General features: G+C 50.2%; 1 protein-coding gene, 1 long non-coding RNA gene and 1 pseudogene across 13 annotated transcripts; all 3 read left to right on the forward strand.

Moving 5' to 3' along the window:
- Positions 1 to 1617: 1617 nt before the first annotated feature.
- Positions 1618 to 1717, forward strand: LOC114674814 (U6 spliceosomal RNA; annotated as a pseudogene).
- A 3455-nt stretch (positions 1718 to 5172) lies between these two features.
- Positions 5173 to 11286, forward strand: IFI6 (interferon alpha inducible protein 6). 12 transcript variants are annotated; one of them, XM_077995004.1, is made up of 6 exons: positions 5173 to 5242; positions 6418 to 6493; positions 7990 to 8115; positions 8828 to 8905; positions 8988 to 9137; positions 10879 to 11286. In XM_077995004.1, exons 3-6 carry the CDS (start codon positions 8022 to 8024, stop codon positions 10971 to 10973), a joined length of 417 nt encoding a protein of 138 aa, XP_077851130.1. In that variant the 5' UTR covers positions 5173 to 5242; positions 6418 to 6493; positions 7990 to 8021; the 3' UTR covers positions 10974 to 11286.
- Positions 11287 to 15025: 3739 nt separating this feature from the next.
- On the forward strand, positions 15026 to 17100 carry LOC144334950 (uncharacterized). The gene is made up of 2 exons (XR_013405264.1): positions 15026 to 15141; positions 16547 to 17100. It is a non-coding gene; the product is annotated as an uncharacterized LOC144334950 (long non-coding RNA).
- Positions 17101 to 18330: the final 1230 nt, after the last annotated feature.

Here is an 18330-nt window from a genome sequence, read left to right on the forward strand (position 1 = left end):
TTGAACCTGGGAGGTGGAGCTGCAGTGAGCCAAGATCATGCCACTGCACTCCAGCCTGGGCGACAGAACCACATCTCAAAAAAAAAAAAAAAAAGGGGGGGGTGGTGTTTGAAAACCAGAGGTGGACCGTGATATTGTGAAATAGATATTTGAAATAAGTAATGAAGCCTCCATAAAAAACCAAAAAGACAGGGTTCCAAGAGTTTCCCAACAGCTGAACACATGGATGTTCCTGGAGGACGCTGTGCCCATTCCCCCACACCTCATTTCCTGGCATACAATTCCTAAAATCCTTGGTGTCTCCAAAGTGATGCCTTTTGTATACTAATGATTTTGTATTTGTTTATTTATTTTTTTTTTTATTTTTTATTTTTTTTTGAGACGGAGTCTTGCTCTGTAGCCCGGGCTGGAGTGCAGTGGCCGGATCTCAGCTCACTGCAAGCTCCGCCTCCCGGGTTCACGCCATTCTCCTGCCTCAGCCTCCGGAGTAGCTGGGACTACAGGCGCCCGCCACCTCGCCCGGCTAGTTTTTTGTATTTTTAGTAGAGACGGGGTTTCACGGTGTTAGCCAGGATGGTCTCGATCTCCTGACCTCGTGATCCGCCCGTCTCGGCCTCCCAAAGTGCTGGGATTACAGGCTTGAGCCACCGCGCCCGGCCTTGTTTATTTTTTAGAGATGGAATCTCACTGTGTTGCCCAGGCTGGACTTGAATTTCTAGGCTCAAGTAATCTTCCCACCTCAGCCTCTTGAACAGCTTGGGCTATAGGTGTATGCCACCATGCTTTGTATACTAATGATTGACTGATGGCTAGCAGTCCCTAGGTAGCTTGAGGATAGGGCTGGTCACTGGGAAGACCAAGGCAGGGTTAAAGGGCTGGAACTTTCAGCTCCACCCACTGAAGGGGAGAAGGACTGAAAGTTAAGTTGATCACCAGTGGCCAATGGTTTAATCAATCATTCTTATGTAATGAAGCCTCCATAAAAAAAAAAAAAAAAAAAGACAGGGTTCTGAGAGCTTCCCAATTGCTGAACACATGGATGTTCCTAGAGGACGCTGTGCCCATTCCCTCATACCTCACCCAATACATCTCTTCATGTAGCCTTTGTAATTTCCTGTATGGTAAACTGCTAACTGTGTTTCCCTGTGCTTTAGGAGCTTCTCTAGCAAATTAATCGAACCCAAAGAAGGGGTTATGGGAATCCCAACTTGCAACCAGTCGGAAGTTCCAGAAGCCCTGATTTGTGTCTTTGAGGGTCAGTGTTGAGGAGTCCCTCAACTTGTAGGATCAATGCTCTCTGCAGGTAGACAATGTCAGAATTGAATTGGAGGCTGGGCACAGTGGCCCATGCCTGTAATACCAGCACTTTGGGAGGCTGAGGCAGGCAGATTCCTTGAGCCTAGGAATTTGAGACTAGCCTGGCCAACATGGCAAAACCCCATCTTTACAAAAAATACAAAAATTATCCAGGCATGACGGTGCACCCCTATAGTCCCAGCTACTCGGGAGGCTGAGGCAGGAGGATTGCTTGAACCCAGGAGGTCGAGACTGCAGTGAGCTGTGATTGAGCCAACCTTGGTGACACAGTGAGACCCTGTCTGAAGAAAAGAAAAAAGTGCTCACTTCGTCATATACTAAAATTGGAACAATACAGAGAAGATTAGCATAGCCCCTGTGCAAGGATGACGTGCAAATTCATGAAGCATTCCATATTTTTATTTTAATAATTAAAAAAAAAAAGAATTGAGGCTGGGCGAGGTGGCTCACACCTGTAATCCCAGCACTTTGGGTGGATCACTTGAAGTTGGGAGTTTGAGACCAGCCTGACAAACATGGAGAAACTCCGTCTCTACTAAAAATACAAAATTAGCCAGGTGTGGTGGTGCAAGCCTGTAATCCCAGCTACTCAGGAGGCTGAGTCAGGAGAATCGCTTGAACCGGGGAGGTGGAGGTTGCGGTGAGCCGAGATAGTACCACTGCACTCCAGCCTGGGCAACAAGAGTGAAACTCCATCTCAAATAATAATAATAATAATAATAATAATAATAATTGAATCAGAGGACACCCAGCTGGTGTCTGCTGCTTGGGGTGTGGGGAAAAAACCCCACCCACACATCTGGTCTGTGGTGATTGTTGCGTTGAGTGAGAGAATAGAAAAAGCGGGCCAGGCGCGGTGACTCACACCTGTAATCCCAACACTTTGGGAGGCCGAGGTGGGTGGATCATGAGGTCAGGAGATCAAGACCATCCTGGTTGACACAGTGAAACCCCATCTCTACTAAAAACACAAAAAATTAGCTGGACATGGTGGTGGGCGCCTGCAGTCCCAGCTACTCAGGAGGCTGAGGCAGGAGAATGCCGTGAAACCGGGAGGCAGAGCTTGCAGTGAGCCGAGATCGCACCACTGCACTCCAGCCTGGGTGACAGAGTGAGACTCCATCTCAAAAAGGAAAAAAAAAAAAAAAAAGGCACATTAGGTCGTTTTGGTTTTTTCTTTCCTCTTAACTGTGTGGCAGGTTCAGGCCACAAAACAAGCTATGCTGCCACCTCTGATTATATGATCCAAAGATGCAGCGTTGCTGGATGTATCTGTGTAAAGACGGATAATGATTCTGTAGGGAGGAAAAAAAATAGGATTCTGTAGAGAGTCTCTGGAAGTCCACACAGGAGAATTGCAGTTAGGATTCTTAGGATTCTGGAGTAAGGCTATGGTTACTGTGGTCCCTTTGGGAAAAGAAGCCCTGATGTGCCACTGAGCCCCAGTAGTGACTATGCATCTCACCACTGGATGCCAGGTAGCTATACATCTTAAGTTGGGTATTATCAGAAAGGTAGAGCAGCAATTCCATATGTGATGGAAGCCGGGCACATTGGCTCATGCCTGTAATTCCAGCACTTTAAGACCCCGAGGCAGAAGGACCACTTGGAACCAGGAGTTGGAGACCAGCATGGGCAATGTAGTGAGACCTCCATCTCTAAAAGAAATATAAAAATTAGCTGAGTGTGGTGGCACATGCCTGTGGTCCCAGATACTTGGGAGGGTGAAGTGGGATGATTTCTTAAGCCTAGGAAGTCAAGGCTGCAGTAAGCTATGATTGTACCACTGCACTCCAGCCCGGGCAACAGAGTGATACAATCATACCCTGTCTCTAACAAATGAACAAACAAACCAACAAAACAACAAAGAGGCTGGGCACAGCGGCTCACACCTGTAATCCCAGTACTTTGGGAGGCAGAGGTGGGCGGATCACCTGAGGTCAGGAGTTCAAGACCAGCCTGGACAACATGGCAAAACCCCATCTCTACTAAAAATACAAAAAAAATTAGCTGGGCATGGTGGTGCGTGCCTGTAATCCCAGCTACTCGGGAGGCTGAGGCAGGAGAATCGCTTGAACCCGGAAGGCAGAGGTTGCAGTAAGACGAGATCACACCACTGCACTCCAGCCTGGGGGACAGTGCAAGACTGTCTCAAAAACAAAAACAATAACAACAAAAAACAAAGAACAAAACAAAACAAAAAATATATGATGGAAATGGTATATTTAAGGCTGAGCAAAAGGGGTCTAAAAGGCATGAGTAAATTAAATAAACGGGGAGCTCAGAGTCCTGTGGCACCCAACTCTGTCTCTCTGGGTTTTCTCCTTGACCCACATATATGACCTCATGGAGTGTTCCCAGCAACCAACAGATAATGGAGGAAAGGAGTCGAACCCAATTCACAGATAAGTCAGTATAATATTTTGGTACCAGCTGGAAATGGACCACTCTATTACAGCTCCAGTTGGGGGTGGCCCTGAATAATAGTGAATCCTCCCAGGGGGCAGAACTAGGAGTAGTATACCGTGTTGTTCCCTCTGTATGCAGAGAGAGAGAGAGAGAGAGAGAGGGACTGAGGTACAGGCATACACCAATTCCTAATAAGTGGCCAGTGTCTTGGCTGGTCAGTCAAAGGCATGGATAGAACAAGATTGGAAGATTGGGAATAAGCAGGTGTGGGTTGGGGCATAAGAATGAACTCTGAATGGACATAAAGCACGTGGATCTCTGTGTCTCATGTTAATGCCGACCAGAGATCACCTGCTGCAGAGGAGGCTTTACAGCCCGATGAGCAGGATGTCCCATCCCGTGGACGTCAGCCAGCCTCTCAACTTAGCCCCACTATTGCCTTGCAATGGACCTATGAGTGTCTATTGCAAGGTAAGGATGGGGGTTAGAAATGAGTCCAACAACTTGGGCTCCCTCTCACAAAAACTGATCTGGCAATTGCCAAAATGTAGCCAATCTTCCAGCAGCAGGTAGCAATATGGCAAAATTGCTCAATGAGAATAGCCAGCCATCTGGTGGCAGGTCAATTATTTCAGACCCCTTCCACTTGGGAGAAGGCAATGATTCATCCTTACCGGAATTTCTATGTTTTCCAAATGGAGGTTGCATTTCTGACCTATAGTGCTTCAACCATCACCAGCCAAAGGCTTTAAAGAATGCTCAGTTCATTACCTAGGGCCAGAGGACCCATCTTGAAACTCAAGATGTATCATGATGGCCACACGAACACAGGCTTCACTGGTCTTACCATATGCCCATGCCGCAGAAGCAGCCAGCCTGAGAGACAATGGAACAAAGTGACTTAATTTCTAAAGTTCTGGGGGATTATAAACAGCATATGGTGTGTCACATGACTACTGTGGGATTGGAAAAAGATCATGTAAATAGAGCACTTTGCACAGATCCTGGCATGCAGCAAGTGCTCAATAAATGGTAGGTGTTGTTTATCAGTTGGATTGAAGGGTGAAAGGCCTGTGTGCCCCAGGGGGAGCTGGTGATCAGGCTTCACTAAGCCCAGTATGGCCGTAGCTGTCACCATAGTGTGACATGCTTTGAATACCCTTAGGGGCTCCAAAAGTCCTCAGCTTGAAGTGTATTTTTCTGCCAGCAGGCAGCACACAAATGCTTCTGCTGGGCGGAGCTGGGAGAGAGGGGAAAATGAAACTGCAGAGTGCAGGGGCTGGGAGAGAGGGGAAAATGAAACTGCAGAGCGCAGGGGCTGGGAGAGAGGGGAAAAGGAAACTGCAGAGTGCAGAAATAGAAACTCCGGCAGGGATTGGCTGCCTGGGGTGAGACGTGGGAGGATCCGCAAGTGATGATAAAAAGCCAGCCTTCAGCCGGAGAACCGTTTACTCGCCGCTGTGCCCATCTATCAGCAGGCTCCGGGCTGAAGATTGCTTCTCTTCTGTCCTCCAAGGTAAACTCAGGAGCTATGAAGTGTGGGCATCAAGCTGCCACCCTCTGCCAGGCTGCCTACCTGCCTGTAAATCTCATGTTCTGAGAGCCAGGAGGCCCCTTCTCCAGGGAGCAGCATCCCTGGGTCCCTTTTAGTGCCCTGGGCTGGGACTTGTCTAAGAGGATGGGTTGGAGATTTTAGGGAGACTGGATACAAAACCCCAAGAGGCATGAGACCCAGGTTACAGGTGCAATATCAGCGATCTGTGGCCTTAGCCCTGTCACCTCTTGGAACCTTAATTGCTTCCTCTGTAAAAGGAAGGTTAAGTTGCCTTACCTGCTCAAAGGACTGGATGATTTTAGAAGCCCCTTTATTATAGGATCCAATGTGACAGTGAGTTCATCTTTGAGGATAGATGAAGCCATCTGGAATGGTTGTTAAAAATGTGGGCTTTGGGGCCGGGGCCGGGCGCGGTGGCTCACACCTGTAATCCCAGCACTTTGGGGAGGCCAAGGTGGGCAGATCACGAGATCAGGAGTTCGAGACCAGCCTGGCCAACATGGTGAAACCCCGTCGCTACTAAAAATACAAAAATTTGCCGGGCATGCTGGCACATGGCTGTAATCCCAGCTACTCGGGAGGTTGAGGCAGGAGAATCCCTTGAACCTGTGAGGCGGAGGTTGCAGTGATCTGAGATCACGCCACTGCACTCCAGCCTGGGTGACAGAATGAGACTCTGTCTCCAAAAAAAAAAAAAAAAAAAAAGTGGGCTTTGGGTATTAGCCAATTGTGGGTTTAAACCCTGACTTTTCCATGACCTGGCTAGGCAGCCTTGGGAATATTACTTAACCTCTCTGAGCTTCAGTTCCTTACCTATAACATGTGGTTGATAACAATGGTACCGACTTCATGGTATCATTATAGATACACGTGGACTGCATGCCATAAAGTGCTAAGTACTCAATACTTGAGAGGAGTTTCTTGTTTTTCTTTTTAATTTAAGGAAATGGCATTGAGCTGACAAAGGTCGCGTTAGAGGTGAGTCTGAGGGCATACGCATTTTCCAGTTTGGTGGTATAAAGAAAAGAGCATAGGTTCTCAATTTTGACAGTCTTGAATGTATACCCATGTTGCACAATTTGCTGTGTGACCTTTATCCCTTGTGATATTGTAAAATATATTTTTTCATCCCCCAGGTGCTGGCATACAACTCCTAAAATCCTTGGAATCTTCAAAGTGATAAATATCTTTTGAGTGTTAACTGTCTAATAAGTTGAGTGATGGCTGGCATTTCCTCTGGGGAGGGGAGAGGGGCTGAAGGTAAAGCTGATTACCAATGGGCAATGATTTAATCAGTCGTGCCTATGTAATGAAGCCTCCACAAAAACACAAAAGGACAGGGTTTGACGAGCTTCCAGATAGCGGAATACAAAGAGGCTCCCAGTGGGTGGTGCTTCTGGAGAGGAATGAAAACTCCATGCCCTTTCTCCCATACCTTGCCCTGTGCATCTCTTCATCTGCAGCATTTGTAATATCCATAAGGAATCAGTAAATGTGGCTGGGTGTGGTGGCTGACGCCTGTAATCCCAACACTTTAGGAGGCTGAGGCAGGCAGATTGCTTGAGCTCAGGAGTTCAAGACCAGGCAACATGGTGAAACTCTGTCTCAAAAAAAAAAAAAAAAAAAAAAAAAGCTGGGTGCGGTGGTGCATACTTGTAGTCCCAGCTACTCTGGAGGCTGAAGTGGGAGGATCACTTGAGCCTGGGAGGCGAAGGTCGCAGTGAGCTGAGATGGGGCCGCGGCACACCCGCCTGAGCAACAGAGTGAGACCCTGTCTCAAAACAACACAAGATCAATTTTTTTTTATAGAAAGAAACCAGTAAATGTAAGCAAAGTGTTTCCCTGAGTTCTGTGAGCTGCTCTAGCAAATTAATGCAGCTGCAGAAGGGAATTGTGGGAACCCCAATCTATAGTCAGTCAGAAGCACAGGTAAAACAACCTAGGGCTTTCAATGGGCAGTCTGGGGGACTGAACCCTCAACATGTGCGATCGGCCACTATCTACCCATAGTGGTGTCAGAATGGAATTTGGGGACCCTCAGCTGGTGTTCACCAGAGGACTGATTCCTTGCTTGCTGGTGGGGAGAAACCTCCACACATCTGCTATCAGAAGCCTCTTGTACAGTGAGGGAAACTGAGTTTCTTTTTCCACACACCCTTCCGTACTTTCTTTCTGAAAAAAATTAAATCGATGTGAGGCCAATGTTTGGTGCCTGTAGATATTCAATGCATTGTAAGAATGAGTTTATCTTAAAAAAAATTTTTTTTAAGCAAATTCAATGCGTCAGGCACTGTTCAAAGTGCCGGGGATACAGCGTGGAACAGTTACTAAATTCACAAGTACCCTCTGAAATAGACTCTATTAATACCCTAATTTTAGAAATAAATAAACTGAAGCCCAGAGAAGCAAAGTACCCTGGTATCCTGCCCAAGGTCACTTGGGTACAAGGCCAAGAACAACCACAGTCATGATATTGACATCTGCGGTAAACACCGTGCGAATCCGCACACCCACCGGTTGGGGCAGGGACATCTCTGCCACTGATGCGGAGAGGAAACAGATTCCCGAGGCTCCTGACAGGGATCCTGGATTCCATTCACCGCACCTCGCTGCTTTTTACTGATTCAGTCGGAATTGGAAGGGAAAACAACGGAGCTGATGAGCTCCAAAAATGCTCCGGTGACCATCTCCCTCTCGCCTATTCGCAGGTCTAGCGACGGAGCCTGCGCGCGGCGCCACCATGCGGCAGAAGGCGGTATCGCTTTTCTTGTGCTACCTGCTGCTCTTCACTTGCAGCGGGGTGGAGGCAGGTGAGAATGTGGGTAAGGGTGCAGGTAAGGGTGCCGGTAAGGGTGCAGGTAGGGATGCCGGTAAGGGTGCAGGTAAGGATGCAGGTAAGGGTGCCGGTAAGGATACAGGTAAGGGTGCAGGTAAGGATGCAGGTAAGGGTGCCGGTAAGGATGCAGGTGAGGGTGCCGGTAAGGATGCAGGTGAGGGTGCCGGTAAGGGTGCAGGTAAGGATGCCGGTAAGGGTGCAGGTAGGGATGCCGGTAAGGGTGCAGGTAAGGGTGCAGGTAAGGATGCCGGTAAGGATGCGGGTAAGGTTGCTGGTAAGGGTGCAGGTAAGGGAACAAATAAGGGTGCAGGTAAGGGGACAAGTAAGGAGGCAAATAAGGGTGCTGGGGGATGGGAGGAGGGTGGGATAAGGGAGAGAGTTTCAGGGTCCCGAGTGTAGAGATTCTGGCGTGCTTCTGTAGAGACCCTGGCAGGGTTCATTTCAACGGACAGTGCAGGGTTGGTGTCGCCAGAGTCCCAGATTCAAATCCCACTACTCTGTTCATTCCTCCATCCTAACGAAATTTATTCAATGCTAGTTCTGTGCCAGGCTCGGCGCCCAGGGAAAAGTCCCTTCCGCTCTGTGAGGCTCTCTGAGTAGGAGAGCGATGGCCCCCGCCTCCAGGAGTGGTCCTGAGCATCAGACACAGAGCAGGGGAGCCCTGCATTCCACCCCAACACCCCCACTACGCTTTGTCTGCTCTCCTGCAGGCAAGAAAGAGTGCTCGGAGAGCTCGGACAGCGGTTCCGGGTTCTGGAAGGCCCTGACCTTCATGGCCATCGGAGGAGGTGGGTCTGGAGGGGGAGAATCTCGGGCAGGTGGGGCGGGCCTCTGCCGAGGGCGCTCCCTCACCCGCTCCTGTTCCTCCAGGACTCGCGGTCGCCGGGCTGCCTGCGCTGGGCTTCACCGGCGCCGGCATCGCGGCCAACTCGGTGGCTGCCTCGCTGATGAGCTGGTCTGCGATCATGAATGGGGGCGGCGTCCCCGCCGGGGGGCTAGTGGCCACGCTGCAGAGCGTTGGTGAGTGCGGGGCCTGGGCCCCTGGTAGAACGTTCTTTAATGTTATTATTTTCATCATACATATGGGGAAACTGAAGCACTCAGGAATTAAGTAATTTACTCAAGCAATTAAGTAGTTTACCAGGAATTAAGTGATTATTTATTTATTTTGAGACGGAGTCTGGCTGTGTCACCAAGGCAGGCTGAAGTGCAGTGGTGTGATCTCGCTCACTACAACCTCCGCCTCCGGAGTTCAAGCGATTTTCCTACCACAGCCTCCTAAGTAGCTGGAATAACAGGCACACGCCACCACACCAGGCTAATTTTTGTATTTTTAGTAGAGATGGAGTTTCACCATGTTGGCCAGGCTGGCCTCAAACTCCTGACCTCAGCTGATCCGCCCATCTCGGAGTCCCAAAGTGCTGGGATTACAGGTGTGAGTCACTGTGCCCGGCCAGGAATTAAGTAATTTACTCAAGTCTCCCTGCTAGTTTAGACCAGAGCCTAGATTCTGACCCAGTCAGTATGATGCCAGAAACCCCATTCTCAGTCTCAAAGGCTGGGTGCCTCACTGATGCTTTGGCCAAATCACAACAAGCCTCAGTTCTCTCAGCGGTGCGTTGGGGTGATCATCCTCAGTTTAACGTATTTTGAATCTGCTCAATCTCAGAGACCACAGTAGCAAAGAAATGTAGAGTAACTCAAATCAATCTCACACCAAACGTGGTCTTGACTTGCACTTTTTGAACACCATGGAGGGAACAGATAGAGCTCACAGTGACTCTTCTATCTATCGATTGATCAGTCTACTGATCTACTTATCATAGATAAAGGTCAAAACAAGGTCTCACACAGCCAGGTTGGAATGCAGTGCATGATCACAGTTCACAGCAGCCTGAAACTCCCGGGTGCAAGCTATCCTCCTGCCTCAGACTCCCAAGTAGCTGGGACTACAGGCGCATACCACCACCACGCCAGATTTTTTTTTTTAGAGACAGGGTCTCATTGTGTTACCCAGGGTGGTCTTGAATTCCTGGGCTCAAGCAATCCTCCCACTTTAGCCTCCCAAAGTGGGAGATTGCAAGCATGAGCCACTGTGCCGGCCCAGAGTGACTCATAAAAAATGGCCTCACTTCCCTCTCTGTCCTCTCTCCCCACCCTACTCCCACCACTCTCTCTCGCTCTGAGGCCTCCAAAATCCTGGAGAAAACCTGCCCCCGACAAACTTCCCTCTCTGCCTTTCTGAACCTTGCATTTTCTCTTCTCTCAATTCTGAATGGCAAAAGCCCAAAGAACCAGCCCAAAATAAGAGAGCCCTGCTCAGAGGGGGCCACACCCCTGCAATGGAAAGGGAAGAGTGTGGGCGAGCCCAGGGACACCTCTGGGCTATAAAATAGTTGTCCTCTCACATGCCACATAGCTGTGACAAGATGAAATGATCCCCGGCTTGTGAACCCCCCACACGCACACAGGGCTCCATGAAGGTGGCTGTTGGCATGATTAATAACATGGCATTTCCATGGCAAGACATCCAGTGAAGGAGCCATTATTTTTGCCTTTTTCATCACAGAAACACATCTGTGATGTGGGATGTCAAGGCAAGGTAAAAATGGGACTCACTTTGTGGTAGTGCCATCCCCTCTCAGGGCCTCTGTTTCTCCATCTAGAAATGAGGAGTTGGACTCAACCAATGGTTTCCAGACATCTGGATTCCGGGGCCTGGCGCTTGGGCCCCACTGACTCATCTGTGTTTGCTTTACAGGGGCTGGCGGCAGCAGCATCGCCATGGGTAAAATAGGTGCCCTGCTGGGCTACGCCACCCACAAGTATCTCGATAGTGAGGAGGATGAAGAGTAGCCAGCAGCTCCCAGAACTCTTCTTCCTTCTTAGCCTAACTCTTCCAGTTAGGATCTAGAACTTTGCCTTTTTTTTTTTTTTTTTTTTTTGAGATGGGTTTTCACTATGTTGTCCAGGCTAGAGTGCAGTGGCTATTCACAGATGCGATCACAGTGCCCTACAGCCTCCAGCTCCTAGCCTCAAGTGATCCTCCTGTCTCAACCTCCCAAGCAGGATTACAAGCATGTGCCGACCATGCCCAGTATCCAGAACTTTCTCTATCACTGTCCCCAACAACCTAGATAAGAAAACAGAATAAACTTCTTCCAGAAAACACTTTGTCCTGCTGTCAATCATGTTTGCAGTGAGAAACCCAAACAATCTGGCTCTGGCCTGTGCCATCCACACACCCCCATTCCCATTTTCCCTTCGAGTCAACCACAGCTCCTGGAACACAACCAGTTGATTTTGTTTCTGGGCCTTAGCAAAAGTTGGTCTCTCTACCGGGAATGTCTTCAGAAGCTCATGTGCCTGAAAAACTCCTTTCTATCCTTCCAGACTCAGTTCAGACATCCCCTTCTCTGGACTCCTGCCTAGCAGGGCCTCCTGTTTAAATGGACAGACTCGATTCCACAGGGTGCTTGGGGAGGCAGAACTCAGTTTCTTCTCACTGAGAGAAGCTTCCAGGTACTTCTCTGATTAGGCAGAGATGGAGAAGCCAGGTCTCTATTCTCTCAAGAAGTGCTAGTGATCACCCTCAGATGGAGAATAAACTCAGCCCTTTGCTCTGAGGAAAGGGTGTAACAGCAGCTTTTCGAGGGCTCGGCAAGGCCCCCGTTTCCTCATAGGACTCTGGGGATAGGGAGAACAGTTTGCATATGGAGTTCATAGCCCTTCTGAATAGGAAGGAAAGGACAACCCAAACGCATAGGAAGCATTCCGTAAATGTCAGTTATGATTGATTAAGGACTTGCCTAAAACAAAGAGGGAACAGCCAAGTGACAACCAGGAATTAGATCATATGACTTTGGAGTCAGGGTTTACTCTCTGGGGCTCACAGACCATATTCTTCATTTCTTCCAAAGTTGGCACCAAATTAGGGTCTCTGCCCTTAGAAGAAGCCCCCTCCACTTATTCCCTTGGACAGCATCAAGGCCAGAGAGATGGACAGCTCTGCCCCGGAATTTTAGATCTGAGGCCTCAGCAGGCCTCAGGCTGAATGACACTGGAAATGACCAGTTCTTTATAGGGAGATTCCACCTTCCCCAGGATCCCTTGGGACCGGCCTGTGCGGGATAACTCCTTGCCTTCATTCTGCAAGTGATGGCGGGGGCTAAGGACACCACCGTGGATGGAACCCAGTTCCTACCTACTTGGGGCTTATGGTGCACTGAGGACCCCACCTTTTCCTTCCCTGTCACCACCTCCCACCCCTATCTCCTTTCACCCACCCTCACCCTTGCCAGCTTTCAGGGACCACAATCATCCCATCTACAAAGCCTGTGGCAGAAGGGTGAGCACACACCAGAATTCACTATCACAAGTCCAGAGATGCTCAATGCACTTTTAAGTAATTAAAATTTTTCTTGAGGCGGAGTCTCACTCTGTCGCCCAGGCTGGAGTGCAGTGGCGTGATCTTGGCTCACTGCAGCCTCTGCCTCCCAGGTTCAAGCGATTCTCCTGCCTCAGCCTCCCAAGTAGCTGGGATTACAGGCACCTGCCACCACCTCCAGCTAATTTTTGTAGTTTTAGTGGAGAAGGGGTTTTGCCACGTTGGCCAGGTTGGTTTTGAACTCCTGATCTCAGGTGATCCACCTGAGGATCACTCCCAAAGTGCTGGGAATAGAGGCATGAGCCACAGCGCCTGGCCTCAATACACTTTTAGATGCCTCCCTGGCAGCAACCTTCAGAGAGATACATGGCTGAGTCCGGGCCCAGCTCCAGGACTGAGTCACCTCAGACAAGTTAAGTACAGTTTCCTTGTTTTTTTTTGTTGTTTGAGACGAAGAATCTTGCTCTGTTGCCCAGGCTGGAGTGCAGTGGTGTGATCTTGGCTCACTACAACCTCCACCTCCTGGGTTCAAGCAATTCTTGTGCCTCAGCCTCTCAAGTAGCTAGGATTATAGGTGTGCGCCACCATGCCCTGCTAATTTTTGTATTTTTAGTAGAGACAAGGTTTCACCATGTTGGCCAGGCTGGTCTCGAACTCCTGACCTCAAGTGATCTGCCCACCTCGACCTCCAAAGTGCAGGGATTACAGGCATGAGCCACCGCGCCTGGCCTTCTTCCTTGATTTCGAAACTAGGGTGAGGGTGTTAGATATCGTGGTCTCCAGAGCTTCCTCCTCTAAAACATCTGCTGAGCCTGAAGCACATGCTTCTGAGTCCCCTCAGCCCTGTCAGATCCTGGCTTTCTGAGGATGAATTTTATTTTTGGAAGCAGCCAAAAGCCACTCTGTAGTGCCAACTTTGGTGACTAAAGTGGGTGACGGTGTGGGGCGATGCCCATGTTTGGTCACAAATGAGGGTAACTAGAAACTAGCAGGGTTTGTCTCTACCCCGTCTCTACTAAAAATAGAAAAATTAGCCGGGCGTGGTGGTGCATGCCTGTAGTCCCAGTTACTTGGGAGGCTGAGGCAGGAGAATCGCTTGAACTCAGGAGGTGGAGGTTGCAGTGAGCCAAGATCACCCCATTGTACTCCAGCCTGGGCAACAGAGCGAGACTCCGTCTCAAAAAAAAAAAAAAGAATCCAAAAATAGATCCCATCTCTGACTGCCAATGTAGAGGCCCTCTGATCGCATCACTTTCCTATGGACCTGTTTCCCACTTTGTAAAATGGAGAAGGGAAGGAGTTGGACTCTCGTCGAGACCTAGAATGTCTTGCTCAAGTGCTCAAGTTAGGAGTGTCTTGCTCTTAAATAAAACATTTTAATCTAGGGATTTCCTTGTTCTTTAAGAGCCTTTCAGGACCCCCATACCCTTGAATCACCATTCTCCCGGTAGGGGCACTCAAAATTTCATGGTGCTATGTGCTTATCTGACCACCAGGTGGCAGTACAGTCCTATCTTGAAATCCATCAGCCCTCATCAGCCTTGAGCAGCTCCACAATTACCAACAGCCCTCCCTGGGGCAGGCCCCACCTAGGTTAGCTAGAGACGGAAATGAGTAGACCTTGCCCCTGCTCAGCAGCAGGAGCTCCTGAAGCTCACGAGTGGTCCATCAGAGAATCCTTCCAGAGCCCACCTCCTCCTCTCTTCTCCAAGTCCTCAGTCCTACAATTTGGGCATCTCCAAATTCCCGAGCACAGCACTCAGGATTCTCTGCAGTCAGGTCTCACCTCCAGGCTCACTGCCTGCGCTCCCAGACCCAAGTCACAAGGATGAAAGTTAACGAGAGGAGCGAGAGGAGCACGCCACACGCACTTCTTGGCTAGGCAGCAGAGGGGGTTGCTGGGAATGAGGCATCACTAGATTCTGCCTGGAAAGGGGGGTCTGGGCCAGCCGAGGGCCTGGGGCAACAGTAGCTGGAGGCTGCCGAGGCAGGGGAGGCCTGTGGCTTCCTGTGAAGAACAGAGGAGCCACTTCCTTTAAGCAGATGGCTGGGGGAGGGGTGGAAGATGAGGGAGCATGAGCTTCCTGGCTTAGCGGGAGGAAAAGGGGTCCCAGGAAGGCCCCTTGAAGAGGCCCACAACAGATTTCTCTTTCCCTCCTTCTGGGTCTCCATGGAACAGACAGCTGAGACAAGGTAAGGTCACAACTGTGAAGTTCTGCGCCGTGAAGCCACAGAAAGGATAGTCAGGTTAGGGGACAGGCTCATTTGTAGAGGCTAGTAAAGAAATGGAGCCTTGGTTATTCCAAAAAGCAAGTCCAAGCACCTACCCCCCAGTATCCAAGTCCCAGTCTCCGGTCTCAGAACCCAGCCCCAGAAGTCCAGCCCCAAGTACTTGGCCTCAAATATCCAGCTCCCATTTCCCCGCTCCAAGCACCAGTTCCCAGAGAAACGTCCAGTGCCAAGTCAGAAGCTGGCAGGGGCCCAGCGGTTCATTATCTGTGTGAACAAATGGCGTGGCCCCACGGGAGAAATTTTTTTTTTTTTTTTTTTTTTTGAGACAGGGTGTTGCTCTGTCACCCAGGCTGCAGTGCAGTGGTGCAATCATGGCTCACTGCAGCCTTGACCTCCTGGGCTCAAGTGATCCTCCCACCTTAGCCTCCCAATTGGGACCACAGGCATGGACCACCACATCCAGCTAGTTTTTTTTGTTGTTTTTATTTTGTTTTTTGTTTGTTTGTTTGTTTTTTAGATGGAGTCTCACTGTCACCCAGGCTGGAGTGTAATGGTGCAATGGCGTGATCTCGGCTCACTGCAACCTCCACCTCCCAGGTTGAAGTGAGTCTCCCGCCTCAGCCTCCTGAGTAGCTGGGTATGCGCCACCATGCCTGGATAATTTTTGTATGTTTAGTAGCGACGGGGTTTTGCCATGTTGGCCAGGCTGGTCTTGAACTCCTGACTTTAGGTGATCTGCCTGCCTCAGCCTGACCACAAATTCTTGAGGAACCAGTAGAGCTTGCCTCCCAGCACCCACAGCTACCAGGGCACAGCGTGCTTTAGCTGCTCCAGGTTCTGATCTGCAGAAGGGGTGGGGGTCTTCACTCAGCCATGATCACTCATCCTTGGAATCCACCAAACTAAGCCCATTTCTCCTCCAGTCTTTCACACTTGGGTCAAAGGCACCTCCAGGCATGCAGGTGCCTAGGCCAGACACCTTCCCAAAGGCTTTTCCCCCTAACTTTTCAATGATGGCTCCTTCTGCACTCTTTGGTTTTCACTCAAATGTCACCTCCTCAGAGAAGCCCTCCCTGACCACCTACTTTAAAATTGCCTCCTTGTTTCTCTCTACCACAGTAATTGACAACTTGTCTGCCCCTCGGAATCACCTGAGAGCTTAAAATTGTACTGATACCTGTGTCTCACTCACGGTGTGGGAACAGCTTGCTCTAGCATGTCACCCTTTTAATTTTCTGTATAAAGCCAGTAAAGACATAGAGACTTGGTGACTCCAAGAACTAGTAGACCCAAGTACCCAACCCCAAGTACCCAAGTCCAAGTCCTCAGCCTCAGAGCCCAACTCCAAACACCCAGGTCCAAAGGTTTACATATATTAACTCTTTTCATCGTTGCAATAATTCTCTCAGGTGTTCTTAGGATCTGCATTTTACAGATGAAGAGATCAAGGTACAGAGAGGTTAAATAAGTTCCCTAAGGCAAGCAGCTAGCAAGTGACAGGACAAGGATTTGAACCCAGAGTCTGCCTCTGTAGAACAGTGCCTGGCATCCAGAGGGGCTCAATAAATAATTGTTCAATGAATAAATGACTTAATCTTAACACCCTCTGCCTCACCCACCCCCATTTTCAATCCATCAACCCACCTGCCTGAGGATTGTATCTCCTAATTATTTATTGAGTCTGTTCATGTCCCACCCACGGTAGCCTCCCTCTCATCTAGCTTACTACCTTCCATGCTGGAGGGCACCTCCTAGGTGTCCCTGTGTCCACTCTTACTCCCATGTCCACTCCTGTCTATTCTCCGCACAGAGGTAGGGAGATTTTAAAACACTAAGTATCCAGTGACTGCCCATAGCACTTAGAAGAAAATTCTATTTCCTTACTATGGCCTCCAACGTCTTAAATAATTCGCTCCCCTAAACCTCCAGAGCTTCATCTCACTCCGTTTCCTTTCCCTTATTTTCCAGCCTGCTAGCCTCATTGCCTTTGCACAAGCTCTTCCCTCTGCCTGGAACACTTGTTGCTTCAGGAGTCGGCTGGATGTAACTTCTCCAGGGACCTGAGCCCCAATCCAAATTAGACACCTGGTTATTGTAGCAGCCTGTATCTCGCCGTCCCAGAATTAATCATGACTGCAATAAAAACGATGGCATGAGCATTTGTTACCATCAGGCTTCCACCCTAGATTATGAGTTCCCTGAGGACAAGCAGAGGGTTCATCTTTCTTTATAGCCAGAGCCCAGTACAGCGCCTGGCACACAGGAGGCGCCCAATTACTTTGGCTGAGTGGACAGACATACATACAGACAGACGGATAAATGGCTGGAAGAGGAGTGATTGAATAAATACATTTCAAAATGCCCTGGCTGCGTTTCTTAGAGCAGTTATAATGCGCGCAATTCACATGGGAGTTATTTTCACCCTTTGAGGGCCAGCACCCACTGGTACCCCGTCGCATTTCCCAGGCAAGGCCACTGGGCGGGGCATCCGGGGCTGGTTGAGTGACGTCACAGAGGGGCGCGTCCGGAGCCGGCCCTGACTTCCTGATTGGCAAGCGCGGTGGCTACACCCACTGCCGCAGCCGTCGGAGTCGAGATGGTGGCAGCGGCTGGCGTAGGGGGAGGCCCGTCCTCCGCGCAGACGGCGGTGGCGCGGTGGGGCGGCCACGCGGGCTTCAGGGCGTCAGGGTCGTTCGGGTCACGTTCATGAAACCGGCGAGGTGGAGACCGGGCGCCGAGCGGTTCGCGAGGCTCGCGCGGTTCTGGGGGGCAGTGGGACGGCGAAGGGCTAGTGCGCTGCGGCTGGACCGCTCCCCGCGGCGGGCCGGGCACAGGGTGTGACCGGGCCTCCGGGCGCTCGCTGCAGCGCGTCTATTTCGGGGCCTCTGACCTCAGCGAGGAAAGTCCCAGAAACACAGCCCCACCCTCCCCCGCACCCTCCTTGACACGCTCGCCTCTTCCCCACCACCCCAAACTCAGACCCAGAGGAACTGCGGGAAACTAGGCGCCTGCAGACCTGGTTTCTTGGCCCTAACTCTGTGTAACCCAGAACAGGAGTCCATGCCTCCTGGACATTAGTCCGCTTATCTGTAAAATGAAGCGACACCTGCGTTAGATGATGCGCGGTAGGAAGTACCCTGCACTAGGGGTGCTAGTGCTAGGTGCTCCAGGGTTACTAGTTTCTTCCTAATCCTGCCACTGATGTGCTCTGTGTCTTACAGCAATTTCACTTAACCTCAGGGGGCGAGGCTTCCCCCATCCTAGGATGAATCCGTTGTCTTTCCAGCTCCAGGGTCCTGGGGGCTGGGCCTTCTTAAATCATGGAGTCAGTGGCCAGCTAAGAGCAGGCACCGCCTCCTGGTGTCCAGGCTCTTGCCTTTCTGAGCCCTCACCCTCTTCTTTCCCCATGCTCCCTACCTCCCAGCTCAGGGCCCTCTAACCTGTCTCTTCACTTCTCTGAAGTTCCTCTGACAAGTGAGTTTCCTTATCCTCCCTGATGGCTCGAATGAGGTTCTGCCTAAGATGGCTGGGCTCCCCAGAGGCTCTGTGAGGTTTCAGTCTGCTGAGACCTTAAAGGGCATCCCAGGACAACCT

Source organism: Macaca mulatta, chromosome 1, assembly GCF_049350105.2.
Source record: "Macaca mulatta isolate MMU2019108-1 chromosome 1, T2T-MMU8v2.0, whole genome shotgun sequence".
Lineage (NCBI taxonomy): Eukaryota > Metazoa > Chordata > Mammalia > Primates > Cercopithecidae > Macaca > Macaca mulatta.